The following is a 20,827-nucleotide window of genomic DNA, read 5'->3' on the forward strand; positions in this document are numbered from 1 at the left end:
GGACTCGATCCCAGGACCCTGGGATCATGACCTGAGCCGAAGGCAGACGCTCAACCATCTGAGCCACCCAGGCGCCCCTCAGTACCATTTCTTAAAGAAACTCTTTTCCCCATTGTATATTCTTGCCTCCTATGTCGTAGATTAAGTGATGGTATATGTGGGTTTATTTCTAGGTTCTCTATTCTGTTCTATTAACCTATGTGTCTATTTTTGTGCCAGTACCATACTGTTTTGATTACTATAGGTTTATTGTAAATCTTGAAATCTGGGACTGTGATATGTCTAGCTTTGTTCTTCTTTCTCAAGATTGCTTTGGCTATTTGGGGTCTTTTGCAGCTTCATACAAATTTGAAGACTATTCTAGTTCTGTGAAAAATGTTGGTATTTTGATAAGTATTGCTTTGGGTAGTATGGACATTTAAAGAATATTGATTCTTCCAATCCATGAGCACACAATATCTTGCTATTTGTTTGTGTCATCTTCAGTTTCTTTCATCACTGTTTTATAGTTTTCAGAGTACAGGTCTTTCACCTCCTTGATTAAGTTTGTTCCTAGGTATTTTACTATTTTTGGTGCAATTGTGAATGGGATTTTTTTTTCTTGATTTCTCTTTCTCTAACTTCGTAATTAGTGTATAGAAACACAGTAGATTTCTGTACATTAACTTTGAATTCTGCAACTTTACTAAATTCATTTCTCAGTCCTAATAGTCTTTTGGTGGAGCTTTAAGGGTTTTTCATATATGGTACGTCATCTGCAACTAGTGATAGCTTTTCTTCTTCCTTATCAATTTGGATCTCCCCCGCCCCCTTTTTTTTCCTGTTTGCTGTGGCTAGGACTTGGCGGTACTATTTTGAATAAAACTGGTGAGAGTCGACACCCTTTTCTTGTTTTTGATCTTCGAGGAAAAGCTCAGTTTTTCACTGTTGAGTGTAGTGTTAGCTGTGGGTTTTTCATATAAAACCTTTAGTATGTTGAGGTACGTTTCCTCCAAGCCTATTTTGTTGAGAGTTTTTATTAAGAATGGATGTTATATTTTGTCAACTGCTTTTTCTGCACCTATTAGGATGATCATATGTTTTTATCCTTTTTCTTGTTGATATGATATATCACACTAATTGATTTGCAAATATTGAACCACATTTGCATCTCTGGAATAAATCTTACTTGATCCTGATTCTTTTAATGTATTGTTGGATTCAGTTTGGTACTATTTTGTTGAGGATTTTTGAATCTATTCTCATCAGGGACATTGGCCTGTCATTTTCTTTTTTGCAGTGTCTTTATTTGGTTTCAGTATTAGGGTAATGCTGGCCTTGTAGAATGAATTTGGAAGTTTTCCTTCCTCCTCCTCCTCTTCTTTTTTTTAAATAGTTTGAGAAGACTATATAGTAACTCTTTTTCAAAAGTTTGGCAGAATTCACCCGTGGAGCTATCTGGTCCTGGACTTTTGTTTGTTTGGAGTTTCTAGGTTACCAATTCAATTTCAATATTAGCAATCTGTGTGTTCAAATTTTCTATTTCTTCCTGCTTCAGTTTTGGAATATTGTATGTTTTTAGGAATTTATCCATTTCTTCTAGGTTGTCCAATTTTTGGCACATAATTTTTTTCATAATATTCTCTTATAATCCTTTGTATTTCTGTGGTTTTGGTTATTTCTCCTCCTTCATTTCTGATTTTATTTGAGTCGTTTTTTCCTTGATGACTCTGGTTAGAATTTATCGATTTTTATCTTTTTTAAAGAACCATTCTTGGTTTCATTTATTTTTTCCAATGTTTTAGTCTTGTTTTATTTATTTCTACTCTAATCTTTATTGTCTCCTTCCTTCTACTAGCTTTGGACTTTATTCATTCTTTTTCTAGCTCCTTTAGGTGTAAGGTTAGGTTGTTTGAGATTTTTAAAAAATTTCTTGAAGTAGGCCCATATCACTATAAACTTCCTTCCTTAGGTTTTACTGTGTCCCAAATATTTTGGAACACTGTGTTTTCAATTTCATTTGTCTCCATGTATTTTTTTATTTCTTCATTGATTAGGTGCGTGTTATTTAGTCTCATGTGCTTGTGTTTGGGTTTTTTTTTTTTTTAAGATTTTATTTATTTGACAGAGAGTGAGCACGAGTGGGGAGGAGGAGGAGAGGGAGAAGCAGGCTCCCTGCTGAGCAGGGAGTCAGACGAGGGGCTCAATCCCAGGACCCTGGGATCATGACCTGAGCCGAAGGCAGAAGAGTAACCAACTGAGCCACCCAGACACCCCATGTTTGTGTTTTTTAGTTTTTTTTTTTTTTTGTAATTGATTTCTAGCTTCATATCATTTTGGTCAGAAAAGATGCTTGATATTATTTTTTTTGTGTGCAAATATTAGCATTTTGCCACATTTGTCTTATTATTCCTTCTCTCTCATATATAATTTTTTTCTCTATGTAGTCTCTTTCTCATACACACACACATACATATATATCACACATTTTTTTTCTGAACAATTTGAGATTGGATTGCAAATATGATGCCTATTTATATCAGTGTGTGTTTCCTGAAAATAAGACCATTTTCCCTTATAGACATAGTATAATTATAAAAATCAAGACAGTAACATCAATTTGATATTATCTAATTATAGACCTTATTCAAATTTTACTAATTACTAATGTCTTTTTTTATGTTATGTTAATCACCATACATTACATCATTAGTTTTTGATGTAGTGTCCCATGATTCATTGTTTGTGTATAACACCCAGTGCTCCATTCAGTATGTGCCCTCTTTAATACCCATCACCAGGCTAGCCCATCCCCCCACCCCCTCCCCTCTAGAACCCTCAGTTTGTTTCTCAGAGTCCATAGTCTCTCATGGTTTGTCTCCCCCTCCGATTTCCCCAATCTTCTAAATTACGAAGACTTGTTTTGTGGCCTAACATATGATTTACTCTAGAGAATGTTCTATGTGCACTTGAAAAGAATGTGTATTCTGCTGTTTTGGATGGAATATCCTGTTTATATCTATTATGTTGTTCTGGTCTAATCTGGTTCACAGCTACTGTTTCCTTGTTGATTTTCTCTCTGGATCATCTATCCATTGATGTAAGTGGAGTGTTGAAGTCCTTTACTATTAGCTGTATCACTGTCAGTTTCTTCCTTTACTACTGTTAATGTTCGCTTTTTGTGTTTAGGTGCTCCTAGGTTGAGTGCATAGATATTTACAATTGTTATATCTTCTTGTTGGATTAATCCTTTTATCATTAGGTAGTGTATTGTCTCTTGCTATAGTCTTTGTTTTAAGGTCTATTTAGTCTGATACTAGTATTGCTACCCCAGCTTTTTTTTTTTTTAAGCTCCCATTTGCTTGGTATGTTTTTTCATCTCTTCACTTTCAGGTCTTTAGGTCTGGAGTGAGTAACTTATAAGCAGCTTATGGATTATGTTTGTTTATTATTGTTTGTTTTTATCTATTCAGTACCCTATGTATTTTGATTTGAGCATTTAGTCCATTTACATTTAATTATTGATAGGTATTTACTTACTGTCATTTTGTCAATTGTTTCTGGTTGTTTTGTAGTTCTTCTCTGTTCCTTTCTTTTCTTGCTCTTTTTCTTTGTGGTTTGATGGCTTTCTTTAGTGCTATGCTTGGATTTCTTTATTTTTTGTGTAACTATTATAGGTTTTTGATCTATGGTTACCATCAGGATCATTTATATGAAATCTTATGTATTTAGCACTCTATGCTAAGTTGATAGGCACTTAAGTTCAAACACATTCTAAAAGCACTAAATTTTTACTTCCCCCTCTGTTTTATGTATATGATGTCATATTTTACATCTTTTTATTTTGACCAGTTTTTTTGGAAGGTAATTTTACTACTTTTGTCTCTTTTTAATAAATCTTTTATTTATTTGAGAGATAGAGAGGAAGCACAAGCAGGGGAAGGGGCAGAGGGAGAGAGAGAGAGAGGGAGAAGCAGACTCCCCAGAGCCTGACGTGGGGCTGAATACCAGGACCCTGAGATCATGACCTAAGTCGAAGTCCAATGCTTAACCAACTGAGCCACCCAGGCACCCCACTACTTTTGTCTTTTAACCTTCATAGTCACTTTTTAAGTGATTCATCTACTACCTTTACTATGTTTGCTTTTACCTGTGAAATTTTTTCCTTTCATACTTTTCTTTTAATTATGGCCTTTTCTTTCCACTTAAGGAATTTCCTTACACATTTCTTGTAAGACTGCCTTAGTGGAGATGAACTCCTTTAACTTTTGTCTGGGAAACTCCTTACCCTTTTCTATTCTGAATGGTAACCTTGCTGGATAGAATATTCTTAGTTGTAGGGTTTTTTTTTTTTCTTTTAGTATTCTGAACTTTTGATCTGCAGTTTCTGCTGAAAAATCACCTTATAGCTCTTTAAGGGGTTTTCCTTGTATGTAACTCTGCTTGTCTTTTGCTTTTTAAAAAATTCTCTCTTTATCATTACTCTTTGGCATTTTAATTATTATATGTCTTGGTGTACGTATCTTTGGGTTCATCTTGTTAGGGACTCTCTCTGCTTCCTATATCTTGATGTCCCCAGATTAGAGTCATTTTCAGCTATTATTTCTTCACATAAATTTTTTGCCCCCTTCTTCCTCTTCTTTTTCTAGGATCCCTATAATGCGAATGTTATTACACTTGATGATGCCACAGAGTTCCCTTAACCTATTTTCATTTTTTTATTATTGATTTTTCTTTTTTTTTTTTTTAAAAGATTTTATTTATTTAACAGAGAGAGATACAGTGAGAGAGGGAACACAAGCAGGGGGAGTGGGAGAGGGAGAAGCAAGCTTCCCACGGAGCAGGGAGCCTGATGCGGGGCTCGATCCCAGGACCCTGGGACCATGGCCTGAGCCAAAGGCAGACGCTTAACCACTGAGCCACCCAGGCGCCCCATTATTGATTTTTCTTTTTGCTGTTCAGCTTGGGTGCTTTCCATTACCCTGTCTTTGAGATTGCTAATCTGTTCTGCATCTTCTAATATGCTTGTGGTTCCCTCTAGTGTATTTTTTATTTCTGTTATTGAATTCTTCAGCTCTCACTGGTTTTTTAATTTTTTCTGTCTCTTTGTTGAAGTTCTCACTGAGTTTATCCACTCTTTTCTCAAGTCCCATGGGTATCTTTATGATCAGTACTTTGAATTTTTTTTATCAGGCATATTATTTTTGTTTCATTTTGGTCTTTTCCTGTGATTTTTGTCTTGGTCTTTCATTTGTGACATATTCTTCTGTCTCCTCATTTTGTCTAATTCTCTGTGTCTATATCTATGTATTAGGTAGGTTGCCTACATCTCCTGGACTTGAATATACTGGCCTTCTGTAGAATAGTGGTGCCCTATAGTGCAATCTCCCTTGGTCACCAGAGCCACATCCTCCAGGGGTGTCCCCTCTGTGGGCTGCTTGTACCCTCCTCTTATGGTCGGGCCTCAATTACCCTTAGTTCAGCCAGCTGCAATGACTCACCTTTCCTTCTGTTTGTGCACAGGACAGGGTTTGCTCCCTGCACTGTGGAGAGATCTGTCTGTGGCTACTGTGGGCTTGTTGGTGGGCAGGGCCAGAAGTCAGCCTAGCTGTCTGCAAATAGCCTCTCTGACACAGCTGCAGATGCACAGTAAGGCAGGGCTTGCTTTCTGCATAGCCAGCTAAGAGGCCTGGCTGCAGAAACTGTGGGCATGTTGGTATGTGGGGTTATTTCTCTCTCTTTCCAGAGCAGGAGTCACTTTGAAGTGGTTCTGGTCCCTGTGGGAGTTGCTTGCAGGGTGTGGTGGGGCAGGAGCTGTTTTGGTAGGATGCCTGCTGAGGAATCAAGCAGGTTGGATGGGGTGGGTCCACAGGGGAATGCTGGGGTGGGGCACCCTAATGCTAGCAAGGTAGATGAAAAGTATTTCTAGCTCCCACAAACATCTGGCTATCTAGGCTGAGGAAGGGAAAGAGAAATGGCCTCTGCCAGCACTCTTGTTCCTAGAAGAATCTCATGCAGATTCCTGCTCCTCCAGCACATGTTTTAACATTAGTAAATAAATCTCCTTCCTGTATACCCCATGTGCTTTTCAAACTGCTGCTTCTGTGTCAGGTCTTGGGCTGAGTTTAGTATACTGGCTCTTTAAGGGCAGGGACTCAGCTTTCTCTCTGTCTCTGGCTCTCCCACAGTTATGCCTGCTGAGTTTTACAGCTCTTGGATTGAAGCCCTGCTGGTTTTCAAAGCCAGATTTTTGGGGATTCATCAGTGTGGGTCCCCAAGTCTGGGGGCGCCCTGTGTGGGATCAGATCCTCCTGCTTCTTGGGACTTGTGCTGTCCTCCCCTCCCCCCCCCCCCACAACCCGCCCCGCCATTTGTTGTTAGTTGTGCCGGGAATTTGGTTCCCAACTGCAACTCTGCCCCTCCTGCCCTTTTTGGTGTGGCTTCTCTGTGATGGAGCTGTTATCTCGGTGCGTTTGTGGGACAAGTTGAACTCTGGATCCTCCTATTCTGTTGTCTTCCCAAAACTCCTGGTCTTTCTGATTTTAAAATATAGTATATTCATTAGAAAACAAGAAACACACCTGTGATGACTTTCTTTGTCCATGACCTGGCGTAGGCATTGGGGGTGGGGGGGGAGGTTGATGGATTTAAGATAACTTTTAGTGATAAAGAACCTGTGAGGGAGAGAAGGGAGAAAAATTGGTGACTCTTATTATCCTTGAACTATAAGATGAATGTTTAGAAGTTTTGTTACAAGAATTACAGGGTATTAGAAAATGTGGAATACATCTTGCTTATCTACTGTATTCATAGTACTTAGTTCCTGAAATGGGGAAAATTCTTTCTTTATCCTGACATTGTTTTCAGATAATAATGAATGTTTTTAAAAATGGCAAAAAAAATCTTTAGGAAAGAGTCAGTGTTTTATAACAATATTTTATCTACTTCTGGGTTTTCCTTTGGTGTTTTTAGAGTTCACAGTGTTAACTGATAATGATATTTTTCTTTTTACCTACAGCACAGCCAAGTACAGCATGTGGTCATTCCTCCCTCGATATTTGTATCTGCAGTTTAGCAAAGCTGCTAATGCTTTCTTCCTGTTCATTACTATATTGCAGGTAATATTTCTGAACACATTATTAGTTTAAGCTTTTTAGAAAAGAAAATATAAAAAGCTCATTTAGCTGAAATAAGAATTTGATGTAGAGAATAAATTCAAACACTGTTAAGAAAATTCTCTTCTTACAATATTTAAGTTACTCAGTAAGACCCATTTTTGGGCTGAAAAACATGTTTATGCCCAATATATGATTTGGTCCACAGTTCTTCCTAATTTAGATCACTAATGAGATATTATTGGACCAACTTCTATAATTTATGCCACCTCCATGATAGGATAATTTTAATATATTTAAAGGAATAGTTTAAAGAAAGCCCAAATGCTAGTTTAAAATAGCTAATTTTCTTTTCTTTTCTTTTCTTTTTTTGTATTTCAGTAAGAACACTTAATGTGAGGTCTACCTCCTTAACAATTTTAAGTATACAATATAGCAGTGTTAACCATAGATATTTGTTGTACAGCAGATCTCTAGGACTTATTAATTTTGCATAACTGAAACTTTATGCTCATTGAATAACAACTCTTCATCTCTCCCTCTCTCTAGCTCCTGACACCATTTCACTCTGATTCCATGAATCTGACCATGTTAGATGTCTCATATAAGTGGACTTATGCAGGATTTGTCGTTCTGTGGGTAGCTCATTTCACTTAGCATAATGTCCTCAAAGTTCATCCATGTTGTTATATATGGCAGGATTTCCATCTTTTTAAAGTCTGAATAATATCCCATTGTATATATGCCACACTTTCTTTATCCAGTCATCCATCGACAGACATTGAGGTTATTCCCATATCTTGGCTATGGTGAAAAATTCTGCTATGAACATGGGAGTGCTGCTATGTCTCCAAGATCCTGATTTCAACTGGATAAATGGATTTGGATAAATACCCAGAAGTGGGATTGCTGAACCATATGGTAGTTCTATTTTTAATTTTTTGTAAAAGCTTCATATTACTTTCTATAACAGCAGCACCATTTTCTATTCCCACCAGAAGTGTACAAGGGTTCCAATCTTTTCACATCCTCACCAACACTTGTTATTTTTTTGTTTTGCTAATAGCCATCCTAACATGTGTGCGGTGATATCTCACTGTGATTTGGAATTTCATTTGCGTGATGATTAGTGTGATGTTGAGCACCTTTTCATGTCCCTCTTGGCCATTTGCATGTTGTCTTTAGAGAAATGTCTATTCAGGTCATTTGCCCATTTTGATTGGATTATTATTTTTTTTTTCCCTATTGAGTTGGAGTTCCTTATACATCCTTATCAGATCAGGGGGGATTCAAATATTTTCTCCTATTCTGTAGGTTGCTTTTTCATTTTATTGATGGTTCCCCTTGCTGTGCAGAAGCTTTTCAGTTTGTAGTCCCACTTGTCTCTTTTTGCTTTTGTTGTCTGTGCTTTTGGCGTCCTATCCAAGAAATCATTGCCAAGACCAATGTCTAGAAGCTTTCCCTCTGTTTTCTTTTAGGAATAACGTCTTCTCAAAACAGTTAAATTCAAGACTTTCCGTATTTTGGTTTATTCCTGTTTATTCAACCTTATTTTCATCATGAACCCTACAATCCAGCACAACCCAAGAGGCAAGCCTCCTCACAATTCCCCAGTTTTCTTCCTATCTCTAGACCTTGGTTCATTCTATTACCTAACCCGGAAGACACTCATCTGGCTATAATCTATCCATTCTCTTAAAGGCTCAGCTCAAATTCACCTTCCTTCAAACTTCACGAAATGCCATAGTCCATCTTCATCTTCTGTAGCAATGATCTGTGCTATATGTTATAACTGATTTTATTTTTTCTGGAAAACTGTAAATTCCTTGAATAGAAATAGTGCCTTCAAAATGGCCAAGCTTTGGGATAAGAATTTAGTGAATTTGTTGAACTGAACTTAAACAGAAGACAGGCATTAGTGAACATTTATAGAGGTCACCATAAGTGTGTACCAAAATTTGTGCATGGAATTAAGAATTCAAGGATGAATTATTAGAGCTAGCTCCTACCTTTGGAGAGCTGGTAGTCTTAACATACAAATACTTTATAAATATTTCTTAAAGTATTAGGGGAACACAGCGTCCTTTGGGCTTGAGGGTGAGTGGTTCAGGAAAATCTAGTGAAAAAGATGACCTTTGAGCCAAAGATTAGAGGAGGAGGAGTCTAACAGTAAGCAGAGGGGCAGCGGAAGAAGAGAAGGCCTTTCAGGCACAGGAGACTGTGAGCAAAGGCCCAGAAACGGAAGCACTGGTTGCCTTTTATAGGAAACAGGGACAAACGGGGGAGGGAAAGAGGTAGAATTTTCTCTGAGAACATTTTATGTATTTTGAATTGTGAAAAATTTAAAGTATTTTTTTTTCTAGTGTATGAAATGTTCTAGGGAACAGCAAAAATTTTGTTTGGAGCATAAGGTGTAAAAGAAGCTAAAGATGTTAGCTGAGATCAGGTTATAAGAAGCTTAGTGTGCTACATTCAGAAGCTTGGACTGTATTCTAGGGATAAGAAAAAGGCAGTGACAGTCAGGAGCTAGAGTGAAGCGACCAGCTCTGGTTAGGCTTCACCGACGGAGAGACAAGAGAGGCCTGCGAATGACAAGACTGGCTTGGAGGTGCCCTGCAGAGAGAGATGGAGAGGATGGGCAGATAGGAGTTATAGGAAAGACAGATTTAATCGATAGCCTAAGCAATCCTAAAATTTCTCCCCTTCCTCTTCTGGTTCTCAAATTGTATTGTATTATATTGTATGTATCTTACTTATTTTGTTTATTTTGTTTATTTTATTTATTTAATTTAATTTTCAATTTAATTTTTATTATTTTTTATGTATTTATTTTTTGTATTTATGTAGTTTTATCTTTTAATGTATTTGTTTATGTAATTTTTAATGTATTTATGTAATTTTATTTCTTATGTATTTATATAATTTTATTATGTTATTTATGTAATTTTATTTTTTATGTATTGATGTAATTTTATTTAATTTTAATTTAATTTTATTTTTTAAAGATTGTATTTATTTACTTGAGAGAGTGAGAGAGAGAGAGAGAGAGAGAGAGAGAAAGAGCATGAGCAGGGGGAGGGAGAGGGAAAAACAGGCTCCCCGCTGAGCAGGGAGCCCCACTCTGGACTCATCCCAGGACCTGAGATCATGACCTGAGCCAAAGGCAGATGATTAACCAACTGAGCAGCCCAGGTCCCCCTCAGATTGCTTTTAAAGTAACTAAGAATCATCGAGAGTTTCAAAATAAACACTATTTTGCTACACAAAGAAATAATAAGCAAGCAGGAAATAAGGCAGCATAGAGAGTACAAACAGGCCCAAGTCTGGAAATACAGGGCTAAGAACTGGTCTAAATCTGGAAAACTGAAGGGTCCAATCTAGGACCTCACCTGCCCTTCCATCCATCAGGAAACTGCCACAGCCTGTTTATCACTTTATTTATCATTTGTTTATTTATTTAGAGAGTGTGAGCAGGGGCAAGGGGGGCAAGGAGGGGCAGAGGAAGAGAGAATCTAAAGGCAGGCTCCACGCTCAGTGAGGAGCCCCAAGCAGGGCTCAATCTCACAACACTGAGATCATGGCCCGAGCTGAAATCAAGAGTCAGACACTTAACTGAGCCACCCAGGCGCCCCACTTTATTTCTCATATTTTAAACAGTGGGGGGTAGACCCAGAGTGCCTTCCACCGGAAATTATAAGAAATGTTATTCACCTGTGCCTCCAAAGAAAATTTCTCTTCTGCCTCAAAAAGAAGATTCAGTTAACTGACCTTCTGGATTTAACTATTTTGAAAGGATGCTGTTCTAGACATTTAAGTTTTGAACTATTCTTTTCAAAATGTGACAAAAGTATTGGAAAGGTGACATAATGACCGAAGTGTTAAGAAGTTGCACTTTGCCATAATGTAATGTTTAGTGTCCTACTTCAGGGAGGGTTTTGATATGCTAAGAGTCTCCCTCCTCTTTTTATTTGACACTGTGGGTTGTTCTTATGTCCCGGGTATGCCACTAATAGCCTGACTTTTAGTGTTAAGCAAAATATGAGTCATCATAAGATTCTTGGTCACTCTGATTGTTTTTGCAGCAAATTCCAGATGTATCTCCAACGGGAAAATATACAACTCTTTTGCCTTTGATGATTATTCTTATGGTTTCTGGCATCAAAGAGATTGTAGAAGATTATGTAAGTTTACTGTTAGTGAAATGTTCTCAGAACTACTCCCTTGAGTAGAAGAGGCATGGTTGTTGTTGTTGTTTTCAAGCTTCTTGTTGGAACTGGTATAATTTTTTAAATCTGTAGTTGATGTGAAGAAACAAATTAAAGTTTTAAGATTTCAAATCTTAAATTATGTGTGTGTGTGTGTGTGTGTGTGTTTATTTGAGAAACCAGTAGGACTTAATTGTGGTCATCAGATATATCTTTGAGGCTATAATGCAACCAGAAAATCCTAATGGGCTAAAAAGCTCAGGAATTGTGCAGTGACTTCACTTCTCCTTTAACCTTATCACAGATACAATTTCTTTTTTTTTTTTTTTCAAGATTTTATTTATTTGTTAGAGTGAGAGCACAAGTAGGGGGAGGGGCAGAGCAGGCAGAGGGAGAAGCAGACTCCCGGCTGAGCAAGGAGCCCAACGCGGGATTCGATCCCAGGACCCTGAGATCATGATCTGAGCTGAAGGCAGACGCTTAACGGACTGAGCCACCCAGGTGACCCCACAGATACAATTTCACATGAGCCTACAGATTTTAGCAGTGAAGGAAAAGAAGAGAGATATTTAATATTGTTTTCTGTTTGTTCTGACCCTACCTACTACAGCTGAGGTCACTCTAGTAGAGATCCCTTCCTCCTCACTCACAATCCTAATGCTCATTTTCCAAAATTGCTAGCTATTGTTATTCCTATGTTTCTGCCTTGTTCCTTCATATCTTGAAAAGATAGGTCATCAGTAAAATCTATTTGGTTTCTGGTCTTTTGATTGCTTTATAATATGAAAGAATTTTTCAAACTTAATCAAAAGCCTTGAGCTAAATTGGGGCATAATTCAAGATTGCTAATTATGTGTTTAACTAGAAAGATAGTCATTGAAAGCAACGTATAATATGCTGACATTTTAAGTAGCACTTCACTATGTAGGAGGCCCTGTATTGTATGTATTTATGTGTGTGTGTGCGTGTGCGTGTGTGTATTCATTTACACTGAGGCACATACTGGTTCGTGACCTGACATGGCTACATTCATAAGAGGCGGAGCTGGAATGTCAACCAAGGTAAGCTGTCTCTAGGGGCCGCACACTTAACCACTTTGCTTTACTCCCTCCCTTAGATCACATCTTAATTTAGAGAGTCGGATAAGAGCAAAACAAAATTGAAATTAGTTATAGCCAAAAAAAAAAAAAAAAAAACCACACACACAAAAAACAAACCCCCCAAAACAAAAAAAAACCCAAATCCTTTACAATCAGGTTTGCTGCCTCTATTCTTTCCTAAACCTACTATGACTTGTATTATGATGTGAATTATTCACTTTGAACTTTTAACATAATGGGTTTTTTTCTATAACAGAAACGACATATGGCAGACAAATTAGTTAACACAAAGACCACGATAGGTAAGATATTAGATTAAGCTTTTATTCGCTTTCACTATAAAAAATATCTAAATTGACCAAATAGATACACGTACTATGTTTCATAACGTTTCATTATTTAAAGAAATATAGAAAACAAAGAACAACCATTAGGAAACTGCTTCCTATATGTGAGAATCATCAATTATGTTAATTAGAATAAAATAAACAAAATTGGAATATTTGGGATATGAGCAATTCTTATGTCAATAAAGAAGATCTGGGTGTTACATAGTCTCTCTCAGTCATAGTTTTGATATGTGCTATCTTTGTAATTGATTAGAAATATATAATGTTGCTTTCGGGCTATCAGCCAGTATTTTAGCATGTAACGGCAAACTGTTTTCTCTTTAGGATTGGAAGTAACTTAACATAGCTTTACCTAACAGTCATCTATCTATCCTTATGTTAAGTTACATTATATTATACATACTGCTCTGTTTTGGTGCAGTGCATGTAAACACAGTTTACATATTTTTCCAGTTTATATCAAGGTTAAATTAATAAGGACAGTACTTTATAAAGAAACATTTAGTTTTTTGGAAAAATATCTTTTATTATTTTGGACTTTACCTGATGCAATTGTTACAGTTAATATAGTTCTGTGTTTTCCAGTGTTTAGAGAGAATGCATGGAAAATGATTATGTGGAAAGAGGTAAGAATGTATTTTAAGTTAGTAATAAGCACCTACCATATTTAGAGTTACAGATTTTTATGTCTGAAACATGTCTTCAAGAACTGTCAAATTATCCTATTTTGTAGATGAGGAAGGAAGTAGAGGATCAAAGGGAATAACTATTTTGCTCAAGGTCACACAGCCTGAAAGTGGTGAAAATAGGCTTTGAATTTAAGTCTGTTTGGTTGGAAGTCTACATGCTTTCTAATGTGCCTCAGTGTTACTTTTGTGTCATTGACTGGAATATTTAAAGATGATGCTTCACAAACTGTTACTCAGGGTACAAGGCAACCTTTTTTTTTTTTTTAATTTTATTATGTTATGTTAGTCACCATACATTATATCATCAGTTTTTGATGTAGTGATCCACGATCCATTGTTTTCGTATAACACCCAGTGCTCCATGCAGTACGTGCCCTCCTTAATACCCATCACCGGGCTAACCAATCCCCCTTCCCCCCTCCCCTCTGAAACCCTGTTTGTTTCTCAGGTCCATAGTCTCTCATGGTTCATCTCTCCCTCCAATTCCCCCCCCCATTTTTCCCTTCCTTCTCCTAATGTCCTCCATGTTATTCCTTATGTTCCACAAATAAGTGAAACCATATGATAATTGACTTTCTCTGCTTGACTTATTTCACTTAGCATAATCTCCTCCAGTCCCATCCATGTTGATGTAAAAGTTGGGTATTCATCTTTTCTGATGGCTGAGTAATATTCCATTGTATATAGATCACATCTTCTTTATCCATTCATCTGTTGAAGGGCATCTCAGCTCTTTCCACAGTTTGGCTATTGCGGACATTGCTGCTATGAACATTGGGGTGCATATGGCCCTTCTTTTCACTACATCTGTGTCTTTGGGGTAAATACCCAGCAGTGCAATTGCTGGGTCATAGGGTAGCTCTATTTTTAAATTTTTGAAGCACCTCCACACTGTTTTCCAAAGTGGTTTTACCAACTTGCATTCCCACCAACAGTGTAAGAGGGTTCCCCTTTCTCCACAACCTCTCCATTTGTTGTTTCTTTCCCTGTCCATTTTTGCCATTCTAACTGGTGTAAGGTGGTATCTCAGTGTGGTTTTGATTTGGATTTCCCTGATGGCTAATGATGATGAACATTTTTTCATGTGTCTGTTAGCCATTTGTATGTCTTCTTCAGAGAAGTGTCTGTTCATATCTTCTGCCCACTTTTTGATTTGATTATTTGTTTTTTGGGTGTTGAGTTTGAGAAGTTCTTTTTAGATCTTGGATACCAGCACAAGGCAACCTTTATATGGAGACTACCTCAGGGCATATTTTCATGAGTATTTGCCCTTGGGATAGAGGTTAAAGGCATAGTGGGGCTAGATACTTTGTCCTCATCAATAATTCATTACTGACCAGTGTAAAATTCCTTTGAACACTAATTGTAAGAGTGTTTTGATTTCTAAGTATCATCAGTATGTCTTTCCCTGAGAGAGCTAGAGCGGGTGAGTCAACCATGATTACATTTTGCTCCTCTCATTGGGACTAAGAGAAAAAAGTCCCTGAGAGGTCTACTCCATTCCTGGTTGGCAGAGTCTCAGGGGAGAGGGTTGGTGAGAGACAAGAGGAGAGGAGTGAGGCTGCAGTGGGGGGAGGGGGGCTTTCTGTGCAGAGGTGATTGCGTGATCTGAGTTTTAATTTACCCCCAGTGTCTTCCACTGGAAGAATGAGTCAAACAGAGCCAAGGACCAGGAATTATCCCTCTGACTCATTTTACCACCTGTACAAGCAAACAGAGCACTTTACACATCAGGTGCTTACAAAAGGAAAAGGGAGTTGATTTGGGGATCCTTTGGGCAAAAGAGAAAAAGAGTTTGTAAGAGATGTGCTGGTCATAAGCACCCTTAGGGTAATGACTGCCTGCTATCACTTCCCTGGGTGCATAATCTTCTGCATCAATATTGTTTCTTGGGGGGAAATCTAGTTTTAATTACAAAGTCTCAAGCTTATCTCATTCTAGTCATTGTTAGATCTTGCTGTAAGTTAGTTGTTTATATAAGTTACAAATGCTTTATTGTTCACTGCATTGTGACCTTGATGTAAGTTGTGAATGTTTGTCAATCCTTTTTTCTCCCCTACTGTTGCACGTGTTCTCAGCATTTATAGACACTTAGAGCATTTAAGGTTCTCTCCTCACTTTTATCCAGAAGTATTTAATTAAGCTTTGTTCAATTAATGAAGATAGAAATGATTTTTATAATCATTATATATAAAAAAATAGTCTCCTTGTTCTCTTCCTCCTCAGAAATAAATTATTTTTTTCAATATAGGTCCAGAAATTGGTTTAGGAAAGAATTTTACCCACAACCTCCCCCCCACCCTGCTTTTCTAGCTGCCCAAGAAGGGCCTGCCAATTTTAAGTGTTGTGTCCTCAATACCTAGCACAGTGTAAATGCTCAAGGGGTTTGTTAAAGAAAAAGTACACAGGAAGAAAGCATCAGAAACTCATATTGCTTTCTTCAGGTATTGTTCCTAGTATTTACATATCTCTTAGTTACAAGTTAGAATTCATTCATACATTCAGTCAACAAATATTGATTGATTGATTGATTGATGGAGGGAGATGGGCATTTTTTCTGTTCTACATGGACCTCACAGAGCAGCAGAGGAATGCCCACCATTAGGCAAGTGATTACAGCGTGATAGTGTATGAACAGCACACAATTGCAAAAATAGTACTATCAGTAGGTCTGTTTGGATTTCTCAGCCTTGGCACTATTTACATTTGGGGCCAGAAAATTATTTGTTGTGGGGGGCTGTCCTGTGCATTGTGGACTGTTTAGCAGCATCCCTGGCCTCCATCCACTTGATGCCAGTAGCATCATCCCCTAAAACCCCAAAGGTGTGACAACCAAAAATGTTTCCGGACATTGCCAAATGTCCCTGGTGGGAGGGGAGGGCAAAATAGCCCCCAGTTAAGATAACCATTTTAGAGGAATGACTCCCTCCAAAAATAAAATTGTTCTAATGTAGCTGAAGTTTCTTAGCATGGTTCCAGGATTTTCACATCATAATTTTTCTTAAGAATATTTGACACATTTTGACTCTATTTTTGCTTTTTAATATTGATGCTTCTGTGATTTCTCTCCTGGTTTTATAGGTAAATGTGGGCGACATTGTGAAGGCCTCAAATGGACAGTTCCTTCCTGCAGACATGGTTCTGATTTCTTCTAGGTTGGTTATGATAGTGGGCATTTAAGGAACTTTTTTTTTTTTTTTTTAGATTTATTTATTTTAGAGTGTGTGGGGGAGGGAAGCAGACTGGGAGGGAGAGTCTCAAGCAGACTCTGCATGGAGCCCCACTCAGGGCTTGATCTCACGACCCTGAGATCACAAGCTGAACTGAAACCGCAAGTCAGGTGTTTAACAGACTGTGCCACCCAAGCTCGCCCACTTAAGGAACTTCTATTCTGAATTAGAAATTTTAAGAAAACCAAAGGCCTACCCATCTCACCGCTTTCTGCATCCCTCTCTATTATAGATCAGCAAAGTTTTACTGCAAAGTAAAGTTACAAAACCTGCAAAGGTTTACTGTGAAAGGACTGATAGTAAATATTTTCAGCTTTGCAGGCCATGCAGTCTCTGTTGTAGCATCAGAAGCAGCCATAGGCAACATGTAAACAAATAGGTGTGGCTGTGTTCCAATGAAACTTTATTTGTAAAAAGAGGATTTAGCCTGGATTTAGCCTGTGGGCCATAGTTTGCTGTTATTCAATACTTTTATTATCTTTAATTTCCCTGGACATATTTTCTTCTAGCCTAATTGTTAGATTAATTCTATCCCTCCTGTAATTTCTATAGACATTCAGCAAAATTTAAAATTATGCTTATTATCATATATTAATCTCATGGCAATTCTGAGATGTTCCCATTCTATAAATAAAGTGACTCACACAGAGAGTAAGTGATCTTTTCAATACCATTAAGTGGGCTCATGTGAGGCCCAAGTTTAAAAACACAGCCTTTGTTCTTTTTGTAGAACTATATTGCTTTATTCATTGGCCATTTTAGAGGAAACTTACACAGAGACTCCCTACAATGGGTATTTCCTTTCCATTAGGTCATGTCTGACCACCTCTCCATATGCTTCTATGTTGGGCCCCCTGGGGAGCTCAGCTGTCCCCTCCTTCATGTTCTCTGTAAGGAGAACATAGTCTCGGGCATCTGTGGGTAAGGGTGGCTATAGTCATGAACACAGCTGCATGAACACAATGACATGTTGGGTAAACTGTTTCCCTAGATCAAGTCATAATCATCTCCAAGTGATAAAAATGTTCCTAGCCTTCTAGACACACATCATCTTGGAGCATGGAGAGATTTATTGGAAAGAGAGATTTGTTCTAGAGCCATTGTCTAAGCTTCTGGAAAAGCAGTAATGCCAACACTAGCTCTTATTCCTACCAGATGCACTTTGTTCTTTTGCCATCAGTGCATTAACCCACTGGGCAAAAGAACTTACTGTTGCTGATAGGTTTCTCTCTTAGGTTTGGTTAAGAGTATGGGGTTGACCACAGGAGCCGGAGATGTACCATAAAGGGCTTTGTTTTTATAACCTCTACATCATTTGTATGTGCGACTTTCTTTGCCTCTTTCTCTCAAAAAAGTACTACTTATATGGAAAACAGTCTTTTTTTTTTTGGAGTAGGAGAGAAGTGTGGGGGAGGGGGAGATAAAAAAAATCATTGTTCTTGGACTTTTTTCTGGCAGTTTTACAGATGATATTTTTCTAAGTTTTCACCCTGCCCCCACTAAACAGCTTAGATACACACACACACACACACACACATCCCAATGCTTATTTGATTGGGCATAAAAGTAAGAAAACCAAATTGAGTCCCAGAATGAAGTGAGACCCTAAGAACACTGAAAGGTAATCCTGTGTCAATATAGGCTTTTTCCCTGAGTGTTTCTGCCAAACCCCGAAGACCATAAGCTTCCATTTCATTGAGCATAGGAAGTAGGCAATTCTTGCATAAAGCTGAGAACTACACCCTTAATTAAGGGAGAATGAAGACTAAAAACCACCATGCTGTAGGGGGCAATAGAGAAATGTGCTTGTCTTGAGTTTGGCTTAGGGTGGAGGGAAAATTGTGAGATTCAAGTTGGCTCATGAAGATGTGATCTCTGAATTCACCTTGCCTGTGTGCTGAAAAAAATTTAAGCGGAGAGTTTAATGTGATCATGGAAAATAAAGAAGAAACCTCTAATTAGGAGATAAAACAGAGAATGGAAAAGGTAACAGTCCAAAAGATAATCACTGACAGTTTCTCAGAATTTTTGAAAGTCTGTCCCTTGGATTCATTGGGTTTCCTGGATCTGAAACTAGAACTAAATAATAGGGAACATCAGAGTAATTTTGAGTGTGATAATCAGAACTATACCAAAGGTGTTCATATTGTTCAGAATGAGAGTGAAGATATCGATTGGCTAGAAACCTTAAACTCTGGATATTTGTCTAAAAATTTACTTTAATATCTAAATGATTAGGCATAGAATATATAGCTTTCAGCCATATCAAGGGGGAAAATTATTTGAGAAAAAGGAAAAGCCCTCACAAGTAACTAAAAGAATAGAAAAAAGGCAAAAAGAGGGAGAAATAGAATGCACTTAATCAGGTAGTAGAATAAATAAAAATACATCATCAATAACAAAGCAAATAGATTTCAGAAGTTAGAAGATTTATAAAATTGTCCAGCTATATGTTGTTTACAAGAATTTCACAAAACACAAGTGCTCAGGGAGATTGAAATGAAAAAATACATACAGAAATAGTAAAGAAAAGTCCAGAAGAGATGGTATCACCATTAGATAAAATAGACTTTGAGGCAAAAAGCATTCTTTGAGATAAAGTGTCGCTGGAGAAAAAGAAAAAAGCCATTTCATAATAACAGTTTTAATTCACGGAGAAATGATATAGGTTAAACATAAAGAAAAAACTTAAACATCTATAAGAAATTTACAAACCCAACATCATACTGGGATGTTTCAGTATTTGCTTTCAGGAATTGATCAAATGGAGAAAAAAGTCAGTATGGAGGTAGAAGATTTGAAAAGTGAATGACAACCTTGAAATGGCATGTATAGAAATTCTTGGTGTATTGTACCCAAAAGCAATATATAGATATGCTTCAAGCACAATTAGGAACATTTGTCAAAATTGTTAGGACATAAGAAAGAAACAAAAGATTCTAAGGGACTGGTAGTCCACAGGCCACTTGCTCTGACCATAATGCTATTAAGTTTGAAATCAATAATAAAAAGATAACTAGGAACTTTATATGTTGGAAATAAAACATGTCTCTAAACAATTCGTGGGTCAAGGAGGCAATCATAATGGAAGTTGGAAAATACTTAGATTTTAGTGGTTATGAAAATACATCAAATCTCCTATGATACAGCTAAGTTGATAGACATTTTTAGCTTAAAATGCTTTCATTAAAAAAGAAATGCCAAAAAAATGGGCTAAGAATCTAGTCTAAGAAGTTAGCTACAGTACAAAAGAATAAACTCAAATCAGGCATAAAGAAATAATAGAGAAGTAGAAATTAATGAAAAAACAATGGAGAAGATCAAAATGGGGAAAACTTCTTAGAAAATGACTAATAAATTAAAGTTCTGGTAAGATTAATCAGGGAAGAAAAGGAAAGGCACCAGTACACAATACTACAAAATTGAAAAGTTGGTATAATTATAAGTGCATCAGAGATTAAATGAGAGGATCTTATGAAAGTTTTATAATCACATTTTAGCATTTAAATGAAGTACATAAATCCATAATATACTTACCAGAACTTATTCTAGAAGAAATATAGAACCTGAATGGTCCTATAATCATTAAAGATACTATGTAGGTAGTAAAAAAAAATCCCACTAAGAGACTATCAGGACCAGGCATTGTAACTGTCAAATTCTATCACACACTCAATGTAGAGAAAATACCAGTCTTCCAATAAATTGCTCAAAGTAACAGAAAGAATACCCTCTGATTAATTTTCTGAGGCTGGTGTAATCTTGACACAAAAATTTAAAGACAGAATGATAAAGGAGATTTACAAGTCCACTTTGTGGTTAATTTTAGTATAAAAATGTTAAAACCTGACAATATAAAAGATGGTAATATGATCAAATGGGGTTCATCACAGGAATGTAATTTGTTTTTATAATAAGGAGTCGGACTCCATTTTTGGATGTTTGCTGACAAAATTTAAACCTCCCCTCCTCTTCCCCTCCTGCCACACATCTGGGCTGGTTGACAGGAAAGCCTCGGTGTTCCCTCCTTTGGCACCTTGTAAATAATAAACCTTCCCACTCTTTTGGTGTGTTTGTAGCATCAGTTTTGACACTCAAACCAAATCTTGGGTGGGGGGCGCTTGATCCTGCTTCTGAAGGGTGACCACACAGTTTCATT

The 20,827-nt window shown here is 37.2% G+C and overlaps 1 protein-coding gene across 1 annotated transcript in view; it reads left to right on the forward strand.

The window, feature by feature from the left end:
- The window catches only part of LOC118009101 (phospholipid-transporting ATPase IB-like), a 217,108-nt gene that overhangs the window by 26,787 nt on the left and 169,494 nt on the right, over nt 1–20,827 (forward strand). The window contains exons 5-9 of the mRNA XM_035002919.1: nt 6,998–7,097; nt 11,177–11,275; nt 12,656–12,701; nt 13,335–13,375; nt 16,520–16,593. Of these exons, the coding sequence (XP_034858810.1) occupies nt 6,998–7,097; nt 11,177–11,275; nt 12,656–12,701; nt 13,335–13,375; nt 16,520–16,593 (360 nt within the window). The remainder of the gene's footprint in view (nt 1–6,997; nt 7,098–11,176; nt 11,276–12,655; nt 12,702–13,334; nt 13,376–16,519; nt 16,594–20,827) is intronic.

Source organism: Mirounga leonina, unplaced genomic scaffold, assembly GCF_011800145.1.
Source record: "Mirounga leonina isolate KUSES-001 unplaced genomic scaffold, KU_Mleo_1.0 Mir_127, whole genome shotgun sequence".
Taxonomy (NCBI): Eukaryota; Metazoa; Chordata; class Mammalia; order Carnivora; family Phocidae; genus Mirounga; species Mirounga leonina.